Raw genomic sequence first — 22,147 nt, 5'->3', positions numbered from 1 at the left:
CAGTGGGGGCGGGGTGGGGATGCTGGGCCGGGGCAGAGGCTGCGGGTGCCCTGGTAAGAGGGCGCTGCCCAGCTCCCCTAGAGCCGCCGTGGCCAGGCCAGCCCCGTGCAGCCCACAGGGGCCACATGGGGCTGTGGCACGAGGCTGCTCCCCTGGTGCCCGTGCCCTGGTCTCTCCAAGTCCCCTGCCAGCAGGGCCGGCGCCCGCGGTGGCTGCTGCTAATGACGGTGACATTTGTGCCTGCATGCGCGGGGCTGGCTTGGAAGCGCAGTCAGCCTCCCGCTGCGCCCTCCGCTCCTCTCGCTCGCGGCGCCTTGGACGACCCAGGCTTGTCCGAAGCTCTCTGCAGTCATCCGGACACTGGTTCTCCATCCCGGCCCCTCGAAGAGCAGCAGCCAGGCCCGCGGTCGAGCTTCTCGGGGGAGGCACGATGAGAAATACAGGGCCCAAGCCCCAAAGCAGCTCGACTCCATTGACTTCAATGGAGCTCAGGCAGATTATACCAGCCGGGCTTCATTATCTGGCTTTTCCCTCGCTGCAGAGATAGCAAAGGGGCCTGGTTTATCCATTGAAATGATAACTGAATTTCAGATTTAAAGCCCTGAGCCCCTTTGCTTCCTCTCCTTCACTTAAGCTGCCTCCCGCAGACCTCTGGCAGCCAAAGATTGGGTTGGTTTTTAACAGCTTGGGACACACCGAGTCAAATAAAGGATGCCAGCAAAGCCAAGCAGATGCGAGCTGGTTGTCTGCATCCCACTGGATCCTGTCAGCTCCACCTGCAGACAGGAGGCCTCGATCCCTCCCTGGTCCAAAGGGGATCTGTAGGATCCGGCCCAAGAAAAAAGGGTCGAGGGTGTAGGCTGAGCACGGCAGAGAGGACCCTGGGCACAGCCAGGTGTGGGGTGAGCTGGATTTATTCAGTGCTATAAATGCAGGTGTGAATAAAGACGAGGAAGGGGATGCCTTTTGGATCCTATAAACTGCAAGGAATGATCCCGGAGCCGGTTGGGAAAGGCACGTGCCATCCCTTGCAAACAAACCTGGCTTTTCCAGCCCGAGCACCACTGTTGGGTGTCTAATAAAGATATTTTTTTGTAGCCAGCTTATAAGTGGATCCCATGGCAAAACTTGCTACGGCAGAGATCTGCAAGTGGTTTAGAAGATAATTACCTTTCTTTTGAGCAGCTCTCTAGACCGGCTTCTTTTTTTAAGCCCAAGGACGGTGTCGCAGAGCAGTCTGCGGAGAAAATTGCCTTCGGAGGAAAGAAAGGCTTCTTTTTTCCTGCGCTCGGAGTGGTAGGACTCTGTTCCCTTTTGCGTTCGTCACAGGCAGGCCCAGTCTGGTCCAAAGGAAACGGGAAAAAGGAGCTAAAAGTGAGGTTTTGCCGCGAGATGAAGTGATGGGTGTTACCGGGGACGACGCTTCCTGGCTCAGTGGTCTGGTGTCTGCAGCGACCATCTCCAGCCTCTTCCCAGTGTAGGATTCACCGCTCCCTTCCGCCTCGCTCCCAGGTTAGCCCCACTGAGTCCCAGCAAGGGTGAGAGACGCACGGGGGGGGCAGCTAACCGGACAGGGGAGAGCACCCTGCCCCTGCTCGCTGACGTGTCACGGCTGCCCCACGGTGACCTCGCTGCACCAAACTGTGGGTGGATCTGAGGGCATCCTGATCAAGAACAAACTTCCCTATTCAAGAAATGTGTTAAAGGGGTTTCCTGGGGGAACAGGGGTGTCGTGGGTGGGAATCAGTGCCGCACCCAGGCTCCTGGCAAACTTTGTGTCGGGCCCCCCTCCGCCAGAGATAATGATATTTTTGTTGCAAAAGTCTTGATCACATCTGTGGTGATCACCCAGTCGCTAGGGTCATTAGATCAGGACTCCAGAGATCCGAATAGTGATACCTTCCCTGCTACTGCCTTCCCTTGTAGCCATGGGCAAGTCACTTAGCCTCCAGCAACTTCAGGCGCCAGTCCTGGTGCGAGGATCTCGACAATAAACATGGTAAGAGGACAACTCATCTTGGGATACAGCCATATGAGGAAAGATGCAGAGAACCAAGCATGGTTTCATAGTTTCTAGGGTCGGAGGGGACCTGATCAGATCATCAAGTCCGACCCCCGGATGGTTGGCCTGGAAAAGGAGATGAAAAGGGGCCCGAGCTGCTTTCTGGTGCTCAAAGGGCTGCTATAAAGAAGAAGGCCCGTTCTCCCTTGCTGCAGAGAGCAGGACACGAGTCTAAAGTGCCACAACACAAATGGAGACGAGATCTCAGGGAAAACGTCCTCCCTGCCGGAGCGGCAGGACGGTGGGACAAGCCGCCCAGAGACGCTGTGGGATCCCCCTTCTTGGAGGTTTCCAGGCAGAGGCCGGAGGGGCATCTCTGGGATGGTTTGGGAGCAGGAGGCCACATCTGTGCGAGGCAGGCAGGTTAGGTGGCCTACGAGAGCCCATCCAAGCTTGAGAGGCTCTGATTCAACCCATATGGCATGACACCAGAGCTCTCATGCCATATAGAAAGCATCAGAAAAGTGCGTTCCCTTCAGTACTTCCCCGCTGTCTCTTCCTTTCTCCCGTAAACCTCCAAGGAAGCAAGTACAAACCCAACCAAGCATTTGGAAAGCCAGGCCTGCCGGGGCAAGAGGCAGCCATGCCACCTCGAAACTGGGATGAGATGCGTGCCAGCAAACCTAACTGAGCAAACAAGCGGCAGGATGGAGTGTTAATTAAACCTGCACAAAACCAGATGATTTATCCTTGAGAGACCCAATGTTCCCAGTTAGTTCCAATAATTACAAGGGCTTTGTTTTTTTTCCCTTCTTCCATCTGCTCTCCTATTCTTTCTCCTTAATTAATAGATTGTCCATAATGGACTTAGCGCTCTTTTTTAGAGCAAAAACAAAACCCACTGGTAAAATGGTTTCCTGGCTCCGGATAGCGGTGTGATGCTCTCTAAATGCATCAAGCTCCAGGAAGGAGAGTCTGAAATGTAAGTGCAGCGTGGATTTGTCCAAACAGGGTGAAAATCTTACATGTGGGGGTGTTTGCAAGGGGGCTTTTAATCCAGGGAGAAATTGGTGCTACAGGGTACGTGGATGGTGTGAAGGGAAGGGAGCTCAACAGCAGGGAAATAGGCACACTGCCATCGCCTTTGGGGGTCAGGCAGCTTAGGTGTTATTGGTAGCGGGGCTGCTGATGCTGGGGTGTTATCTATACCCAGACACCACCAGCATGAATTAAAGCCGCCCCGAGGCTGTTCTAACCCATACCAGCATCTGGTTTCACACTCAGACCTGCAACCCGTCCCTTCGTGCTCTTCACTGCCGGATGCAATCAGCCCCTGGATCCGTTACACCGGTGATGTTGGCAAAATGCAAAACATGAGATCCTGGACCACGTGTGCTGGAGATCCGTGCCCCAGAGCCGGATCCTGGAGGGTGCCCGGTGATTTCAGCAGGCATCCCACTGGGCCACTGTGAGTCAAAAGGCTCCAACCTGTTCTCCTAGGAAGTCCTGGTTTCAAAGGAAAAGATGCATATCCCCAGCACAACTCCTGGCCTCTGATTTTGATTTATTTGCTTATGTATTTAAGGAAAAAAATGTTGTGTTCCAAGTCAAACCTTGCAAGGAGGCACTGGGCAAGCCAGAGCAGCTCTGCGGGGCGTTTTCCAGCCTGCGGGACCAGTGGACGGTCCCCACTTTTAGCAGCCAAGGGGGCTGGGATGACCTCTAGTGCAGCAAAGCAGGGGGGTTGCACTGGATGTCACCTCCTGAGGTCCCTCCCAACCCTCATTTCCCTTCTAAGAGGCTCCTGGCCCTGCCCCAGCCCAGGCTGGAGGGAGGACCCAGGAGTCCTGCCCTGCGGGGTGGTTGTGCTGGCACAGGGCTGAGCTTGGCTTTAGACCTAGCTGTCTGCAGCAGAGCTGGGGGGTGGCACAGGCACAGTCCCCACAGGACCTGCCCATCCTCGGGGGTGGGCAGCGCTCAGTGCCAGCCCCTTGGTCCCCTCCCTCCGGCAGCGCAACGCCCCAGGCTCTCCTGCAGTTGATCCGAAGCAAGGAGCGGACAGACACTCCGGGAGCCGGGACAGCCCCTGGGTGGCTGGATCCGGGACGCCTGGGGTCTTCAAGGAGCCTGGGCTGGGGGCTACAAGGACCCACCCCCCCCTTAGTGGGGAGAAAACCCAGGGGTCCGGCTGCCCCCCACCCCACCAGCCAGGCGGGCAGTAGGGATGGGCACAGCAGGCAGCGCCGGGCACAACGCATCGCTGCTGCCCCCCAATGGGTCATGCGGGGCTGGGGGGCTGCTGTGGGGGAACAGCTCGGGGCCCCCTGGCCCCCCGCGCCTGGTGGATGCCTGGCTGGTGCCCCTCTGCTTCGTGGCACTGCTGGTGCTGGGGCTGGCGGGCAACTCCCTGGTCATCTACGTGATCTCCAGGCACCAGCCGATGAGGACGGTCACCAACTTCTACATCGGTGAGTCTGGGCTGGGGCAGGGTGGGGGGCCCTGGGAATGCCCAGCCAGGGGGGGCCCTGAGGCTGGAGGGAGCCACGGGTCCCCCCTGAGGCTGGGCACTTGTCATAGGCTGGAAGGGGCATAGGGCTGTGCCTGGGCTGGGCGCTGGAGGGGGCATGCAGCATCCTAGGGCAATGGCACTGGGCATCCCAGAGCGGGACTGGGCTGGGGGTATCCCCACGCAAGTGCCTCTCAGCTGGATTGGGAGCCCTGGGCATTCAGGAGCCAGGCAGGCAGGGATGGTGCGGGCTGCCAGCTGTTGGGAACGCCAGGCTGAGTCCCATGTGGGGTGGGATGCACTGTGTGCAGCTTGCCAGGTAAGTGTGCAGGTGATGCACGGAGCTGGGTTTGTGCCCAGGCGTTTGAGCAAGGCTTTGGGCGGGGGCTGAGCTGTCCTTTGCCCCTGGAGCCCAGGTGTACTGCTGTCTTGGGACCAGGCTCAACTAGGGAGGCTGCAAGACCCCTCATTTCATCCTCATCCACCTCCTTTTACCCCTCCCCTGCTCCGCTTACCCCAGCCCTGGTACTCTCGGATAAGCTTTGCTGTGCCCCTCTTAGACAGCCCTGCTGTGCTCGCTCGGTGATGGAGACCACAAACACACACGCACACACAAGTTCGTGCTCCAAGGGGCACGCACGTCCATGCACGCAGTCACACACAAGAGCTGCAGCCATGTGCGCAGACACAGCACCCGTGCTGGAAGGCGCGTATACGTGCAGATACGGTGATGCACATGCCTTGCTCCAAGGGACACATAAAGACACACGCACACAGAGCCAGGGTGAGGGGTCCAGCAGCTTCACCAGGCCCCTTCTTTCCCGTTAAACCTTTGAGAAGGGTGGTGAGGGGCTGCGATGATACCCCAGATCTGACTCCAGTCTGCTGATTGCAAACGTTTGAGCCCTGCTGCTGTCCCCACAGGGCGTTTGACACAAGCTTCGTGCTGGGGGAGCGCTAAAAACTGCCTCCTTGTCCCTCGCATCCTGCCCCCGGGGGCAAGGGTGGCCCCTCAGCTCAGCGCAGCGGGCATCTGCCCCATGGCTGCGCCTCCTGGGCACTTCCAGTGTAAACCCATCACTGCTATTAACTCCCTCCCTGGTGCTTTGAAGCTGTTGAGCCTGATCCTGCCAGTGTCACTTAGGGAAAGCTCCCTGGAGCCTGTGCAGGTGGATTAGTCCTTGATCCTAGCTATTACCTACCACCAGCCCGGCTGTGATCGCGGGCACGGGGGCTGCAATATCTCCGATAATGGGGACCGTGAGGCTTCTGGACAAACTCTTGCTCGGCGGCTCTCTGAGGCTCGTGCCACACTGGCTGCCACCTACCTTTGACATTTCTGCCCAGCTGAGCCGAACTCCGGGTCAAGGGACCAACCATGCAGGACACACGAGCAACAGCACCGCCAGCCCCAGCTCGTGCATGCACTTCCGTGCTGGGCAGCTGGGCACAGCTCCCCGGGCTGAGTGCCGTGCCGGGCAGAGGCAGCCTGGGCTCTTCCTAGCCCAATTCCAGCCTTGCAGTGAAGTGATTTTTATTCCTCTCTCTGCATTCGGTTTCTGTTGTGAAACCTCATCTGTGGCCTAATGGAAGAAAATAAAGGTCTACAGCTAGCTGCCGCTGCTTCCTCCCTCCCCAGCGTAGCAGCAGCTGCTTTTAAAAAGATTACAGGGCCAGGCTTCAAACAGCTCATTTTAGGAATTGCAAGAATTTCCTGTCTCTGTGTGCAGTAACCCAGGTGATGGAGAGCGTTGAAGGGTCCCAATCCTATACCATTCAAGTGAATAGGGACCTGATCCTTCTCTGCCCTGCACCTTTGTCCTCAGTTACCCTCCAGGTAAATGGGTGCAACTCGGAGCACTCAGAGTCTACTCACTCCCCTTTCCCCTTTCCTGGAAATCAGGCTGACGTACCCCAGCAGAGGCACTCAAAATGCAAGGCAGGGGACAATCCGGCCCCTACATGTGTTCAGAGATGCCAAGCACGTGGGGCCCGAGGGCCCTGGCCCCTCTCGGGAAGAGGGCTGTCACGTGAAAAGCATAAAGCTTTCCACTTGTCCATCATCTTAGGCCCCTTCCGGCAAAAATAATGCACGTGTTGCTATTGGTTTCACTGCAAGTGGCACCAGACCCCTGAGATGCGAGAAGGAAGCAAATAACCCAGCTCCCGGAGCGGAAGACTTGAGCTAGATTTCCCAGGGTGGAGCTCATCTTCGGCCACCCTAAAGACCTGTCCAGAAATCCAGAAAGACACTTAACAACCCATGGTGCACTCGTATAGTAACTCCACGCACCTCCCGCGCTGCCCTAGCTACCCGGCACATCCCCGATGAAAGGAAGGACGATCCACTGACAAGTTTCTTTGGGTAAATCCGATATGATCCGCTGACATTTACTCAACTACTGCCACGGCTCGGCACGCAGGGTTTAACCAGCAGCTGCAGCAGAAACAGAAGGGCATGAGTAGAGCCATCGCCCCATCATTTAAAGAGCAGCAGCTTTTGTGGCTACTCATTTCCATATATAATTGCTTTAAAAATACAAAAATCCTCCTCTTGCCAGCACACCAGGTAAAGGCCTGATGTGCTTAATTGCATAACACAGTGACCTGGCTATTATCAGCTATAAAGTGTAGCCCAAATACTAGCCTGATGGGTTTTGTTTTTTTTAAAAATATCTATCTATCTATTGATCGATCGATCGATAGATAGATGTATCTATATATCTATCTATAGATAGCTCTATATATCTATATCTAGATATCTAGATATAGATAGATCGATCAATAGATAGATATATAGATACATCTATCTGTCGATAGATCTATCTATATCTAGATATCTATAGATATATAGATACATATATCTATAGATAGATAGACACCTTCTAGTCACTGATCATTGCTTACTTAACCTATCATAAGAACCCGCGCACCCGTTCCAACGCTTGCACCCGCAGAATGGCGCTCCCACGCGCCTGTCCACAAGGCATCGTGTCCTTCAACCCCTTGCCCCTTAGTCCCGTCTGTGAATACAGGGTTTAAAACTCAGTCCAAATACTAGCCTGGTGTTCCCGCTGTAACGAGTCCTGGTTACCTGCCTCTTGGTTAAGTGCACAAACCACTTAGGTGCATAGCATCTCTGAGCCCCAGAGATGCTACCCTGTTGAGCAGCATAAGGATTGATACCAGATTTCTTGGTGTGTTTTCTTCCTATACCATGTAGAACAAATATGTGCCGTGCTCTACCCCAGAGGCACTTGCTCCACAGATTAAATGCTTTGGGTCCACGGGGTGTCATGCCCAGGGGCCGTGTAAAATAGGAGCCCCTCTCTGCCACGTACTCTGCTGTCTGGAGTCACTGCAATGCCCGACCTGCTCCCTGGCACGGGGCCCAGCGAAGGCGGCACATCATTCGTCAGGGCCTGAGTAATTAGGTCCTGTTGAGCGTGCAGGTATACACCGGATCAGCAGCTGCACATTACAGAGTGATTCATTATTCACTCTCGGCTTGTCCAGGTGCCAAGCCCCCCCTCCATTCTCAGCCATTTACTAGGGATTAGTCCCAGGGGGGAAACTGGGGAAGTCACATTGAACTTTTGGAAGTAGGTAGCCAGATGGATTCAGCTGAGGATAAGGCAACCCATGGAGGAAAGCAGAGGGCAGGGAAATCCCTTCCCATTCCCTGCGGGGGGGGGGAAAGGGCAGGGCCTGGCATTGGGGAGGGTGGATTCTGTGTCCCCTTTGCCTTCCCTCTCTGCTCTGCTCCAGTGCTAACGAGCTCATTAACAGAGCACAAGCAGACAAGGGTCTTTGGGTGCATCTGATATCTTTTCTTAGGCCAACTCAAATAGTTGGAAAAAGTCTTCTTGGGAAGCTTTTGGGCACAAGCGCCCTTCATCAGGTTGAGGAAGCGCAAATGGCTGCACCCACCTGGTTCTTCTCCATCCTGCCGGAGGAGGAAAGTGGAGCCGATCCCCTTTGTACAGATGGGCAAACAGGCACAGGGTTAGGGTTAGGGTTAGGGTTAGGGCTAGGGTGACTGGTCCGATCCTGCCCAGGGAGTCGAACGTGAGAGCCAAGATTGGCCCTTGGAAGTGCCTGGCTCCAGCCCTGGGGTGGGAGCCCGCGGCCTCCCAGCCTCTTCACGCAGTTGCTAGAAACTCTCTGTGCCGCGCATGCCCTATGCCAGGTGCTCTCTCCTCTCGGGATCTGATCCTGTTAGGAGCTGAGCAATGCCCACAGGGCACTCAGCACCCTCTCTATGCCTTCTGCCTTGGGAGCCCAGTTGCTGCTCCTTAGCCATGCTGAGGCTCCATGGGGATGGGGAGAGAAAGGAGGGGGAGATACCTGGCAAGTGGGTATATTTTGGGTGGCAGGAGGAGAACATCACAGACTGGCTTCCGAGGCTCCATTATTAAATAGTGACTCATCCTGGCTCTTCTTTTTTTCCCTCCCGGGGTGAGTAAGCCCAAAAGCATGCACACAGAGAGGCTCGGGCACTCTGGCTGGGCCTGTTCACTGCTCTCCAGCCTTCAACCCGCGTCCTGGGAGCTCATGCTAACCTTCACCCCCCCACCTCCGCCTTCCTTTACAGCCAACCTGGCCACCACCGACATCATCTTCCTGGTCTGCTGTGTGCCCTTCACTGCCATGCTGTACCCGCTGCCCGGCTGGGTTTTCGGGGAGTTCATGTGCAAGTTCGTTAACTACATCCAGCAGGTGAGGGGGCTGCCCCGGGCTCCCCCAGCCCCGGACAGAGGCAGGTTGAGACCGTCGGCTTCTCCGCTGAGGGTGCCACTGGATCCTCACTGGGGGTGGTGCTGCACCCCATCTGCATTGGCAGTGGGCAGTGCAGCCATAGAAAGAGGACTGACAGCCACCAAACTCATTGCACCAAACACCTGGTGATGGGAGCAGGCTCCCTGTTGCTCTCCATTCAGGCTGGGCTCAAGGTCCAGGCCTGGACGGGAAATATCTTCCCCACGTCACGGTTGTGGGAGATGATGGCTTTCATCTCCCTATAGCTACAGCTCCCCAAGGGCCCCCCTGCTCCCCGCGCTGGTCCAAACCCAGCGGGGACACAGTCCGGCCATGCCCCATGCCCACCTCCTCCCCCAGGTCTCCGTGCAGGCCACCTGCATGACGCTGACGGCCATGAGCGTGGACCGCTGGTACGTGACCGTGTTCCCGCTGCGCTCCCTGCGCCAGCGCACCCCCCGCGTCGCCGTCGCCGTCAGCCTGGGCATCTGGAGCGGTGAGCTGACCCCCACCCCCTGGCCTGGGGCCGGCCTCGCATTGCAGCCGGGAGTCCTTGAACCCGTCCCTTGCGCACGTCTGCATGTCCTCGGCTGTGGTCCCAGTTCCCATCCCCTGGCCCTGATCCGTGCTCCTGCTGCCATCCTGGTAACCCTCCCCTCCTACCCTTGCCCCTGCCTCTTACCCCTCTCCTAGCCAGCCCGGTGCCGGTCGCTGGCTCTGGCACCTGCCGCCCCTCACAGGTTCCTTCGTCGTCTCCGTCCCGGTGCTGACGTACCACCAGCTGACGGAGGGCTACTGGTTCGGGCCCCAGACCTACTGCAGCGAGTCCTTCCCCTCGGCAGCTCACGAGAAGGCCTTCATCCTCTACAACTTCCTGGCTGTCTACCTGCTGCCTCTGCTGACCATCTGCGTCTGCTACATTGCCATGCTCTATCAGATGGGGCGTCCTGCCGTGGAGCCGGCCGAGAACGGCTACCAGGTACCAGCGTCCTGCCCCTGCGCGGGCCCGCGTATCCCCTCCACCGGCAGTGTGCTTCTAGCAGTGGCAGCTGGAGCTGGAGCTGATGGTGCTTCCGGCTTCTTGGCCGTGGAGCCAGATTGCTCTTCCCGATCAAGACACAACAACATGGGCGCGCATGCACGCACCTCCATGCTACAGGACCCATGCCTGTGCCTCCCTGGTGCACACACGTGCCTCCGTGCTACATGCATGTGCACAAGAACCGTGCCCACACATCTCTGGTGCACACACTGCCTCTGCATCACATACATGTACACAAGACCTATGCCCGCACACATCTCCATGCTGCATGCGTGTACATAAGACCCGTGCCCACACACCCCGGGTGCCCACATTGCATCCTGCATACATCTTCAGCACTGATGGCATGGGACCACATACACAGATGATCCACTGTGCAAGGTTGAGCCAGCCCCATCAGGAGAGACTCCTGCCTCCATGCCCAGCACCCATCAGGCCAGTCCCCACTGCCTGCTACCCTATTACCCACACTCTCATTTATGCACACACACCTTTGCACGCCTCCCCACCTGTGACCGGCTCCCTCCTCCCATCCTGCCAACGCCTGGGGTCTGGCCGATTGCAGGTGCAGCAGCTGGCGGAGCGGTCGGAGGCCTTGCGCGCCCGTATCTCCCGCATGGTGGCCATCATCGTGGTGCTCTTCACCGTGTGCTGGGGGCCCATGCAGTTCCTCATCCTCCTGCAGGCCTTCGCGCCTGGCTTCCAGCGCAACTACTACACCTACAAGGTGAAGATCTGGGCCCACTGCATGTCCTACGCCAACTCCTCGGTCAACCCCCTCGTCTACGCCTTCATGGGTGCCAACTTCAGGAAGGCCTTCAGGAAGGTCTTCCCCTTTGCCTTCAAGCAGCGGGTGGGCGGCATCGGCGCGGGCAGCGCCACCGTCAACACCAAGATGCACTTTGTCTCTTCTGGCAAGTAGCGGGTGGAGGTGCCCTGAGCAGGGGGTGGGAGGAGGGCCCTGAACCCCCCAAATGTGCCCCGTGGTCTGTCTTGTCCACCCCAGTCCTGCAGCCACTTCTGGGGTGGGGAGGCAGCGGTTGCTGGCGTGACCCAGAGCTACGCTCTGTGCCAGGTGAGGGCAGGACACGGAGAACGCTCCGTGCCGAGGGTGAGATGAGCAGGCTCACCCAGGCCGACCACCTCTGCTAGCCACCGCCCGGGTCTTCTAGCCACCGCCATGCCAGGACGTCTGCTTTTCTGAAAGAGGCTGCACCGTCCAGCTCCCGGCGCAAGCTCGGAGGAGGGGGAGCAACCCTTCTGGGCCCTGGGATTCACACCACAGGTCTCTCCCACTGCTACGAACCATGTGAGCCCCTCTGCACCCCAGCCCCAGGGGGAAAAACTGCTCATCGTGATGTCCCCATCCCTGCTGCAAAGAGCAGCTCTTGTCCTGACACAGCTCTGTGCCACTTCCCATCCTGGCTCGTGAGAGGCACTTTTGCTTGAGGGCAGGGAAAGCCCAAATGATTCTCCCCGCCGGATGGATGGGGCTAAGGGACTTGGCTGAGGCCACACAGGGGATCAGTGGCAGAGCAGAGACTAGACCCACTCTCTCCAGGCTGTTTCTGCTGGGTACTGTCCTCAGAAGCATCCGATATTGGCCACTCTTGGTGCTGGGATCCTGACGGGCCGTGGCTTGCAGCAGCTCTAAGGCAGCCAGCTACGGTGATAGTGGCTCTGAAGGCACCCGACCCGGGCCTGCCGAGGCAGAGAGTGCCCCAGGTCTGCAGCCGCTCAGCTGTCATAGGCCTCTGTGCAATGCTCTCCACGCTTCCCCTCTGCAGGGGAGGGAGGCTGCTTTTGTTCCAGGTGTGGTTGGGGGCAAGGGGGGCTGAGTCTGCCCCGACTCATGACACCTGCTACCCGTTCAGCCCAAAGAGCGGGGGCGGGTGAAGCTCTGCTCCCCTGGTGCAAAGGAGGTACCACGAGGTTCCTCTGCAGAGGCAGCCCATGCAAACGCCCACGGCAGCTTTGATCCAAGCCCCCGCCAAGATCCTGCTGCTGCTTTGTAAGTAGAATAAACCCAAATCTGCTGCTGTCTGTGGGCCCGTGTCGCTTCCCATCTGTTCCAGGGACCTCCAAACTCCTCTGCTTATCGCACACGAGTCCCTCCGTGTTGTCAGGGAGCTGATTCCTGCCCAAACAGGGTGCAGCTGAGAGCAGGAGACTGGCCTGGCTTGTAAGCAAACTGCAAGAGAAAGGAAGGAGGTGAAACCTCCCACCTTCTTTGGTCCACAGTTGTAGGGCGTTGGGAATGGTACCTTTAAATGGCTTGGCTTTTTGGGCACAGGAGGGCTGGCGGGGAGGGACTGCAGGAGCCCAGCTGGGGCTAAGCAGAGGCGGTTGCAACTGTGTTGTGTGCAGGGTGATTCAGGAACAATGCCTGGTGCTGGGAGCTCACGGGAATTAAAGGGAAAAATTAGGAGCGGTGGATGGAGCTGAAACCTGGCCCCGTGCGGCAGCTCCCGGGGCGCATGGGGGAGATTCGCACAATGGCTCGAGACAAGAACCTCCAAGAAGTGATTGAAGCCATTCGCACAGCGCCGCTGGGACAGCCTGTCCCCATCCCCTGGCATTGATTTGGGGGAGAGTTCTTGGTGCTGGATGGGGTTTTTTTTTATTTTAATACATCAGGACACTGATCCATAGAAAGAACATATTAAATAGGATACTTTGAAGTCACGCAAGGTTTGGGAGAGAAGAGCTGGTGATGGCTTATAGCGGTTTCAAGCGAAGGGGGCCATTGAGGGAGCTATCAGTGCTTGCTGTGTATACCAAGGACACAGGCCAAATCCAGCTAAAGAGCCTGTGATGGTAGCACAGGAAAAAACTACCCCCTGCAGCAATGTAGGAATGGATTTGTTTATGCTGCCTTGAACCCCCCTCCCCGTGGGCTCGTTCCAGGTTATTCTTCTCGCTTCCCGGAGAGCACTTTCACTGGAAGTTACTGCCACTAAACAGCTCATTGTGCGGGTTTAATGCAGTTTGGCTGAACGAAGCTCGTGCTGTCTGGATGTGGACTGCATTTCAGAGAGGCGGGTTCACGCCGTTCACGGTGACACGCGGGCTGTGATGTGCGACTGCCGCTATCCATTCTCCCCCACCTGTCGGGTTGGTGGAAGACGGTCTTCAGATAATAAGGGGCGTAGGGCCAAGTGCTGAGCCGTGCTTAGTACCAGAGCAGCCCCCGGGAACGGGGCTCAGGCCTTGTGGGTGGCAAAACACTGAGAAGCTGCCTGCCTCTCGTGGGAGGTGCTAGGCGTGGGGACGTGGGGATTTCGAACCGGGTCCTGGGAGCAGCTGGTGCATCACAAGCAGGGTGGGCATCTGGGATAGAAATCAACGGTTGCAAACAGCAGCAGTGTCTGGTGAAGGAGCCCTGAAGTCGTCCACCCAAAGCCAAGCAGCTGGGCTGTAACGGGGTGTTTTGCCTGAGAAGGTCTCAGTTAAGCAACAGCCCCAGCAGGGCAAGTCCCGGGGCTGGCTGGACTTGCCGTCTCCTAACTACAGTCATGCTGGTGTCTCCTGGGAGAGGGCGAGTCCAGGTGGTCGCATAAGGAGGTCGGGGAGCGAGTGAGGTCCCTTTCGTGCGCTGGGCTCAGAGTGATTCCTGAACACTCCCTGGCCCATCTCCGGCTGGCTGGCTGGAGCCGTCACTGGAGCGCACCTGGGAACCAGCTGCTCTCTGCTCTGCTTGGACTGGGGGGAGAGGAAGGGCCAGTGGCCTCCTGCACCAAACCTTTGTTCATTGGAGACATGCTCATAATAGGACAAAGCCCCCTGAGCCCAGCATCCCTGGGGGCTCTGGCCTTCCCCCCGCCTTGCACTTGTTCTTCTCATGCTGCTGGGGTGCTGTTGATGCCCCCCTACCCCACTCCCCAGGTGGGCAGGGGGCACCCGGCAGTTGGCACTAGCATTGCCTAGGAGAAAACTGCCAGTGCTGGGTTGCCTAGCAACAAGGGCCACCGGGTACCGTTGGTGACTGGTAGCATCCCTCGTCTCTGGCTATCTCCCACGTAGCGTGGGCAGCAGTGGTGGCAGCTCGGGGTGGCACCTGGCACTGGCGGCATCGTTTCCGCACCCTCCAGGACTGGCAGGTAGGCGGGCAAGATCGACCCCAGCACCGACGCTGCCCCCACCCTGCTCTTTCTCAGGATCCTGCACCCCACCACCGAGCCCCAAATTATCCCCAGTCCCCGCACACCCTCCCCTGTTCCCACGGTGCCTCGAGACGTGGCAACCGCATGAGGAGGTTGGCTTAAAAGTGTCAATTTAAGCAAGGGGGAGTCAGTCGTTGGAAGGGACCGGAGGCCGGGGCGGGCTTTTCCATCATTTGGACTCACCCCACGATCCCTGCTCCCAGGTCAGGCACGAGGGGGACTCGTTAGCAAGATGCTCGTTAGACCCTTGTTTGATGTCCAGTGATGTGGCCCGACCCCCCCACTTCCAGCCACCTCTCCTTCCCCGAGGGACCCCACTACCGTGCAGGCATCGGTCTCCAAGGGGGCCTTGCCCTTGGATCGTGAAGGTTGGCAGCGGCTGGGCTGGGGGCTGGAGCCAGCCTCGTTTCTGTCCCTCCTTTCCCAGCCGCCCGCCGCCAAGGGAGCTGTGCACGTCTCATTGCTCCGGCGCTTTGTTTGGTTTGGTGATTTCCAGGAGCTCAGGCAAGGTCCTGGCTCTCACATCTGGAGGGCAGTTTGACCACGCGGGTGGGAGCAAGGGAAGGCCTGGCTCCGGGGCGCCGAGAGGTGGACCGTGGACTCTCCGTGGTACTGCTGTGGATGGGGGACTTTCAGGCTAAGCCGAGGGCTGGTAGCGAGGGTGAGTCCATACTGGCTGCAGCTTTGGCGCTGGAGGGGGGCACAGAAGCGTCTGCATCCACCGGTGATTCCCAGCCCCTCTGCTTTAGCCGCTGAACCCCACTCTCCATCGGAGCAGGGACTGGAGCCCAGCAGCCCTGGATCGGCCTGGCTGCTGACTGCTCGGACGTGCTGCTTGCAGCTAGGGAAAAACCAGGCGCCCTGGGAGTCCCCATCAGCTGCCCCAGCCGCTCTGCCTCTTCCAGGCTAAAACTGCTCCAAGGCCCCTCTGGACAAGCCGGCTCCCGGCTCCCCCTTTTAAGCCTCAGGCCAAGCCGGGCTGCCAGCTCTGCCCCCCTGGGTCCCGGCCTGGGTGCTCAGAGTGCTCCCATGCTAGGGTCCCCATGCAGTCTTTGCCCCTCTCTCCGCTAGGTGGCACCCGGTCCCCACCAAACCAGGACCCCGGGGCTGCACGTGGAGAACAGACTGGAGATGATGAGGATAGGCCCCGATCCTGCACCTTTCCCCCTCTCAGCCCCCGCTGACAAAGCCTGGGCTCCCTTCTCTTGCATGCGACGGGGAAGGGAAACTGAGGCACGGGTTGAAACCTCAGCCCCTGCCACTCAGTGCGTTGCTTTGACCCCAGCATGCAGGAGCCATTGTGCAACCCTGGAGCCTGGCCCTCATCCTGCTGCACAGAGTGAGCAGGGAACAGGTCTGTGCAATGCCATTAAGGCCCTCTGCAGCCACCGGAGAGCTCACCGGGCTGCACTCTCCAGCCCAGGGCACTGGCAGGGCTGCTCTGAGCCCAGGCCATTACAGGAAGGTGGAAAAGCCTCCGGCAGTGGCATAAAGAGGTCATCGGGTGCCAGGGACGACAGGGATTCGGTGCTGGCTGGAAGGCAGTGGGTCCCCAGGCTGCCGTGCGATACTGCAGAGACAGCAGGGGCTCGTGGGGAGTTTCTGGGCTCTGTAATACAGCAACACCAGTCCCGCCTTGTCTGTGTTTTTTGGGGAAGGCACCGCCTTTTCCCGGGCATCTGGGCAGTGCCCAGCACAAGGGGGCAACGACGCTAGCAAATCCCAGTGCAGCCAGGGCTGCAGGGGAGACGGAGGGCAGCTCCAGCACCCCTGTGATCGCTCTCTGGTCCCCTGGGGGATGCCACATTGCTTTGCTTTTTGGTGGGTATATTGCCATCGTATAGGTGACATCAGACTCACCAAGATGTCGTCGGGCACAGGAAGGGGCACCGGCCCCTGCTGGAATCGCCGTCCTTGTGGACGCAGCCTCGGGGAGCTCTGCCTGCCAAGCCCTCCCAAATCCGATCCCTTCCTAGGGGAGGGCATCGGCATGGGAATCCTCATAGACTCACAGAGAAGTGGGGCTGGAAGGGATCTCCGGAGGTCACATCTAGTCCACCTCCCTGCTTGAGGCAGGATCATCCTTATCCAAACCACCCCAGGCAAACCCGTGGTCTAACCTCTTAGCAAGGCGGCCAACCCGTGCCTCAGTTTCCCCTCTCCGTGCTGCACAAGAAGTGAAACCCCAGATGCTTTGGCCAGATCACCCGCATCTGCAAGGAGGATGCCGCAGGCCCAATCTGCCTTCTGAGCGCGTTATACCGGGTGTGCGGATGGGAGGAGGGGGTCCGCCAGCGCCACCAGCCTGGTTTGGGCTGTTCCCTTTTATTTGCCTGGCAGCCCTTTCAGTAGCCGCTCCTCTTGCCTGTAATTCTACCCTCCCACAGGAGGCCTCCCTGCTACCACCCTGCCGGGCGGGAGGATCCAGTTACAGCCACTCTGGTTTGTTTACTACCAACCGGATCCGCTGCAGGGAGCATCCCAACAGGCAGCCCCTTTCTTCCATCCGAGCCCAGGGGACAGCTTTCCCTGGCATGGAGCCCCCTTAGTCTTTCACCTGCAGGCTTTAGGCTGCGGAGGGCTGATAGCAGGAGCCTTCTACATCCATCTCCTGGGGAGGGTTTCTGCTCAGGTGCGTCACCCAGCAGGCTCCAGTAGTTTGGGATGAAGGAAGCGCAGATTGGATGAATGGACTGTAAGGCGGACAGAAAACCGGCTGGGTCGCCCGGCTCAAAGGGTAGTCATCAATGGCTCAATGTCCGGTTGGCAGCCGGTATCAAGTGGGGAGCCCCAGGGGCCGGTTTTGTTCAATGTCTTCATCAGCGGCCTGGAAGATGGGATGCGGCGCACCCGCAGCAAGTCTGCACGTGACACCAAGCTGGGGGAGTAGTAGATGGGCGAGAGGGCAGGCCTAGGATTCAGAGTGACCCCGACAAATTGGAGGATTGGACCACAAGAAATCTCATGAGGTTCAATAAGGGGAAGGGCAAAGTCCTGCAATTTAAAACAGAATAATCCCATGCACCGGTGCAGGCTAGGGGTGACGGGCTGGGCAGCAGCTCTGCAGGAAAGGACCTGAGGGTGACAGTGGACAAGAAGCTGAACAGGAGCCAGCGGTGTGCCCGTGTTGCCAAGAAGGCTGACGGCATCCTGGGCTGCGTTAGTAGGAGTGTCACCAGTGGATCAAGGGCAGTGATTCTTCCCCTTTATTCTGCATTGGTGAGGCCACATCTGGAGCACTGCATCCAGTTTTGGGCCCTCCACTACAGAAACGATGGGCACAAATTGGAGAGAGTCCAGTGGTGGGCAGAAAAAATAATTTGGGAGCTGGGGCCCATGACTGGTGAGGAGAGGCGGGGGGAATGGGGCTTATTTAGTCTGGAGGAGAGCAGACTGAGAGGGGATTGAATAGCAGCCTTCAGCTCCCTGCAGAGGGGTTACACAGAGGAGGGAGCTGGGCTGGTCTCAGTGGGGGCAGATGACAGAAGGAGCAATGGGCTCAAGTTGCAGCAAGGGAAGTTGAGGTTGGATATTAGAGAAAATGTTCTCACGAGGAGGGTGGTGAAGCGCTGGAAGGGGTTACCCAGAGAAGTGGTGGATTCTCCATCCTTGGAGGTTTATAAGACCCAGCTAGACCAAGCCTTGGCTGGGATTATGTAGTTGGGGCCGGTCCTGCTTGCAGCAGGGGGTTGGACTAGATGTGATCTCCTGAGGTCCCTTCCCGCCCTCATTTTCTAACGATTCAATGATCAGGTTTAGCTTCCTGACTCCATGTGCATGCATGTGCCTGGATGCACATGTCCATGTACAAAAGCAGAGCCTCATGAACCACTGACATGGATCCTCACCGTTCGGATCTGTGGCCTGAGCGAGCCTGGAAGCAGCCTAGAGGGGCCCTGGGCCAGCCCCCAGCAGAACGTGCGGGTTCCCCAAGCCTTGCTCCTTGCATCATCGCCGTGACCTCCTCCCAAAGTCAAACTCGCTTGACAATCAGGCTTTCCTCCTGCAGGCTGCACCTCCGGCCCTGCATTGCTCACCCCGGCAGGAGCCACCAGCAAAGGGTGGAGGGCGGCGCGGTCCAAAATAGCACCTGTAATTACGCACGCTTGCACCGAGGGCAACGGCTGAATGTCAGGCTGTGGGGTGGGAGTGCCAGGCCTGCAGGGAAGAGGAAGGCATTCTTCCCCACCCATCTCCCATGTTGCACAATGCTCTGGGTCACAGCGCCCCTGCCCTTCCCCAAAGCGCAAGAGCCATTCTCTGGCTGCCAGACAGGTGCCAGGCCCTCGCATCTAGCTTGCCGCTTCCGCATTAGCTTCTAGCCTGCCTTGACGCCCAGCTGCAAAGGCTGGGAGTTGAAGCTACATAAATGCAAGCCTGAGACCACGTTTTAATCAGGAGGGTAGTTACCCAGCAGAATGACTTACCGAGGGACACGGGGGATTTGCTGTCCCCGTCAAGCCTGGACTTCTGTGCCGAAAAGATCCATCCCGTGATTCTCCTCTTGCTGGGCACCTGTTTGAGACTGGAGGTGCTGAGTGAGATCCTTTGGCCTCTGTTGGGCAGGAGGTTGGAGCAGGCCAGCGGAAAGGGCAGGCTACCTGTCCTGGAGGCAGGACGCCGGACTGGCTGGATGCACGGCTTGGTTTGATCCAGACTCTCTCCGGAACCTGTCACCTGCTGTAGTGTCCTCTGCAGAAAGCCCCAAGGCCGGGGGTCTCTTCTGCTGAGATGTCAGCAGGGAAACCACCCCTCTCCCCATCTTTTCTGAGGCCACCGATGTCCCTTGAATGGCAGAAAAAGCAGCTGGCCGAGGCACACTTAGCAGTGCATTCAGAAACAGGGACGTTTGCAGGCAGCTGTCTCTTTTCCCTCTTCTCTTGGTCGCAAAGCACACAGAGGGCAGGTATCATAAATAGAGGGTGTGCAACCGATGAGCAGCACGCGGATCTTCTTGAGATCTTTTCCCAAGATCCCGCCGGCAGAGACCAGTAGGCCTTGTCCTCTCTTTGCTGGACCCCACGTGTGCCCTGTGGCATACAGCGCTGCGAACGTGGGAGCTGCCGGGCAGAGCACCCTGCAAGAGAGGCCCAAGCACAGGTCAGGAAGCCAAGACCTGCTGCCGTATCTGCTGCTCCCGTTTCTACAGCGGTAGCTTAGTCACTCAAGGTCGCAGATGGGCAGAGGTGCCTATGGGGTTTGGACACCCCCAGGGTTAGGCTGGGCTGCGCAGGGGTCTTCAGTATCAGTTCTGGACACCGGGGCCTCAATTCCACCTTCCTGGGACCTGCCGATTAGGCCCAGCTTTATCTGAGCGGCAGATTTGAGGGGATCAGCTTGAGCCTAATTTTGCAAGGAGCTGGGTGCACCTTTTAAAACCTCGCCCACTGGCTAGCAGGTTGGGCACCTCAAATTAGCACTGAGCTCTGGACCTCCTGGCCTTCAGGGTCCTGTGCCTCAGTTGCTTTGTCTGTAAAATGAGGCTGTTGCCATTGGCTTCAAGTCAAGCCAGGCCAGTCCCGATGCAGCCATCAGGGCACCTTAGATGCTGTGCTTAGATGGCGATTCTTCGGGCAAAATGAACCGGCAGCATCCATCTCCTCCCCAGGTATGGGCGAGCTCCTCACTGGGAGTTCGTCCGCCCTTCGACAGGTCTTGTTTTTAGTCCTGCTGGGTGTCTACACACCCTCCTCACCCAGGCTAGCGGTTTAGTGCCGACAACCCGACCATGGGCCAGACACGGGCATGGGTGAACTGGGCAGCCGCCCGGGCCCCGGACAGAAAGGAGGCCCCAAAATGGTAATTTTAAAATGATTATTATTATCATTATCTCTGGGGAAGGGGGGGGTGGCAATACTAAAAGTTCACCCGGAGCTGCCAGGAGTCTAGCTACGGTGCAGGGTACCAGATAGCAGCCCAAGAGAGGGCCATTGGAGTAGGTGGGGGATAAAAGCAGCTCTTTTCCTGGTCCCCAACCACGGGCAACAATACCGAGGAAGTGCCACGCCGGAGGCAACGTCCATCCTTTGTTCTTCACAAAGAAACGGCATCTGTGGAAGGCAGAAATTGCTGTCAAGTGAAAGGGGCTGAAGCCAAGGACCGGGGATCACTGCTCTAAGGGAGCCTGCCTGCATTTACACGCGCCCGTGACACCCTTGTACACGGCCTAACCCAGGATTAAGCAACGTGCAGCAGGAAATCACTTGTGTTCACCAAAAAAAAGCACCTGAAATTCAGGTCCCCCGGTATTGCCGTGTTTGTTTGCAATAAACTGATTTCCTGCAAGAAATTAAACAGTGGCGAGCATCACATCCGCTGGGGAACCCAGACAATAATGCCCGCGGCCCGGCTCACGGAGACCGCCGGCTCCTAGGAACTGCAGTGGCAGCTTGGAAAGAAAGAGGATGGATTTGCTCCGTTAGCAGAGCCCCACGCACGGAGCTGTACAAAACGCAGCGGTGCGGCCCGGAAAATGCCTCTTTCATGACAAAGCAATCGGGACTCGCGGGAGAGGTGATATCTTTGATTAAACCGAGTAGATTTTTTGCAAAAAAAAATGTTGTTTTAATGAACGTGCTGCTCCGGTGTCCTCCAGGGGCGTGACGTCCCCCCTCTCTTTCTCAACTTGGAGGGAATCTCAGGACTGTGTTTCCAGGCTCCAGAATATGAAATCGCTGGAGGCTTGTAATAGGATTCGGGGGGCTGGCCCTGCTCGTCCTGGAGGTAGGTGACCAATTAACATGTCTTAACACTGCGGCGGCTTTGTTCGGGCGAGGGGTTTAACACAGCCCTCTCTGCCCGGTGAAAATACTGCCCCATTTCGGAGCCCTGCCATTTCTAGACGGTTTCTCGGGCATGCCAGGCCTCGCCTTTCAGAGGTGCTGAGCACCCCGCAGCCTGGGGGAGCCGGTTCTCTGCACCACGGGCCTCTGATTCGTACGGAGATCTTGTGGCTGCTAGAGGCCCAGGTCAGCGGGCGAGTTCGGCTTCGAAACCCTGCTCTGTCCGAGCCTCCCTGCCTGGGGGAAATTAAAAACTGCGTCTTCTGCAAGCGCTCGGAGATGCGCAGGCGAAACCCGCCGGGCGTGGAGGAGAGGGGACGCCCGCCGTGCCACCCTCACTTCTGCTCCCGGGTTTATTGCAGTCTTTAGTCCCCACGAGACACGGGTGGGAGGAGGATCAAGATCTTTCTAAGCACCCCTGAAGCGGGGATGGCCCCTACTGGGATCAGCTGGCTCCAAAGTGCAAGCCAAAGGCTCTCTCCCCATTGCCAGGGGTTTAAGCCCCCATTGAAAACCCGGAGCCCGGTTTGGAGGAGGAAAGACACCGGGGCTCGCCTGGGCCACTGGCAAGAGCAGGGAGGGGAAGGAGCCAGGCGGGCGCTGGCCCTTTAAATCCGACATTCGTGTCACTTTGCGGACGCTCCCTTAGGCGCCGCGGCAGCCTGGGGCCGCTGCACAGCCCGGCGCGCGGGGGGGGGATTTAAAGGAGCCGCGTCCACATATAGGCACTGCCTGCGGGGGGGGGCGCATCGGCGCTGCTCTGTTCTTCTTCCTAGAGGGGAAGTCACTGGACAGAGGGAGGGATTATTATTTTTTTCTTGTGGGGGGTCACTGCCACTCGCATGCAAACGGGGAAACTGAGGCACCCCCCCCCCCAGTAAATTTGCCCCCTCC

At 58.1% G+C, this 22,147-nt stretch overlaps 1 protein-coding gene across 1 annotated transcript; it reads left to right on the top strand.

The window, feature by feature from the left end:
- Window positions 1-4,226: 4,226 nt before the first annotated feature.
- KISS1R (KISS1 receptor) lies at window positions 4,227-12,268 on the top strand. Its single transcript, XM_006017565.3, has 5 exons — window positions 4,227-4,470; window positions 9,103-9,227; window positions 9,627-9,762; window positions 10,007-10,245; window positions 10,874-12,268. The coding sequence occupies exons 1-5, from the start codon at window positions 4,227-4,229 to the stop codon at window positions 11,228-11,230; spliced, it is 1,101 nt and encodes a 366-aa protein (XP_006017627.1). The 3' UTR covers window positions 11,231-12,268.
- The last annotated feature ends 9,879 nt before the right edge of the window (window positions 12,269-22,147 follow it).

Source organism: Alligator sinensis, unplaced genomic scaffold, assembly GCF_000455745.1.
Source record: "Alligator sinensis unplaced genomic scaffold, ASM45574v1 scaffold1295_1, whole genome shotgun sequence".
NCBI lineage: Eukaryota > Metazoa > Chordata > Crocodylia > Alligatoridae > Alligator > Alligator sinensis.
Note: the sequence above shows the minus strand (reverse complement) of the source record. Positions and strands in the feature narration are given on the sequence as shown.

Bases quoted from the DNA above. Each gene is read 5' to 3' on its own strand.
- KISS1R (XM_006017565.3), top strand. From the start codon at position 4,227: ATGGGCACAGCAGGCAGCGCCGGGCACAACGCATCGCTGCTGCCCCCC. The intron at 4,471-9,102 runs GTGAGTCTGGGC...CTTCCTTTACAG, and splicing joins GGTCACCAACTTCTACATCG to CCAACCTGGCCACCACCGAC. The intron at 9,763-10,006 runs GTGAGCTGACCC...CGCCCCTCACAG, and splicing joins CAGCCTGGGCATCTGGAGCG to GTTCCTTCGTCGTCTCCGTC.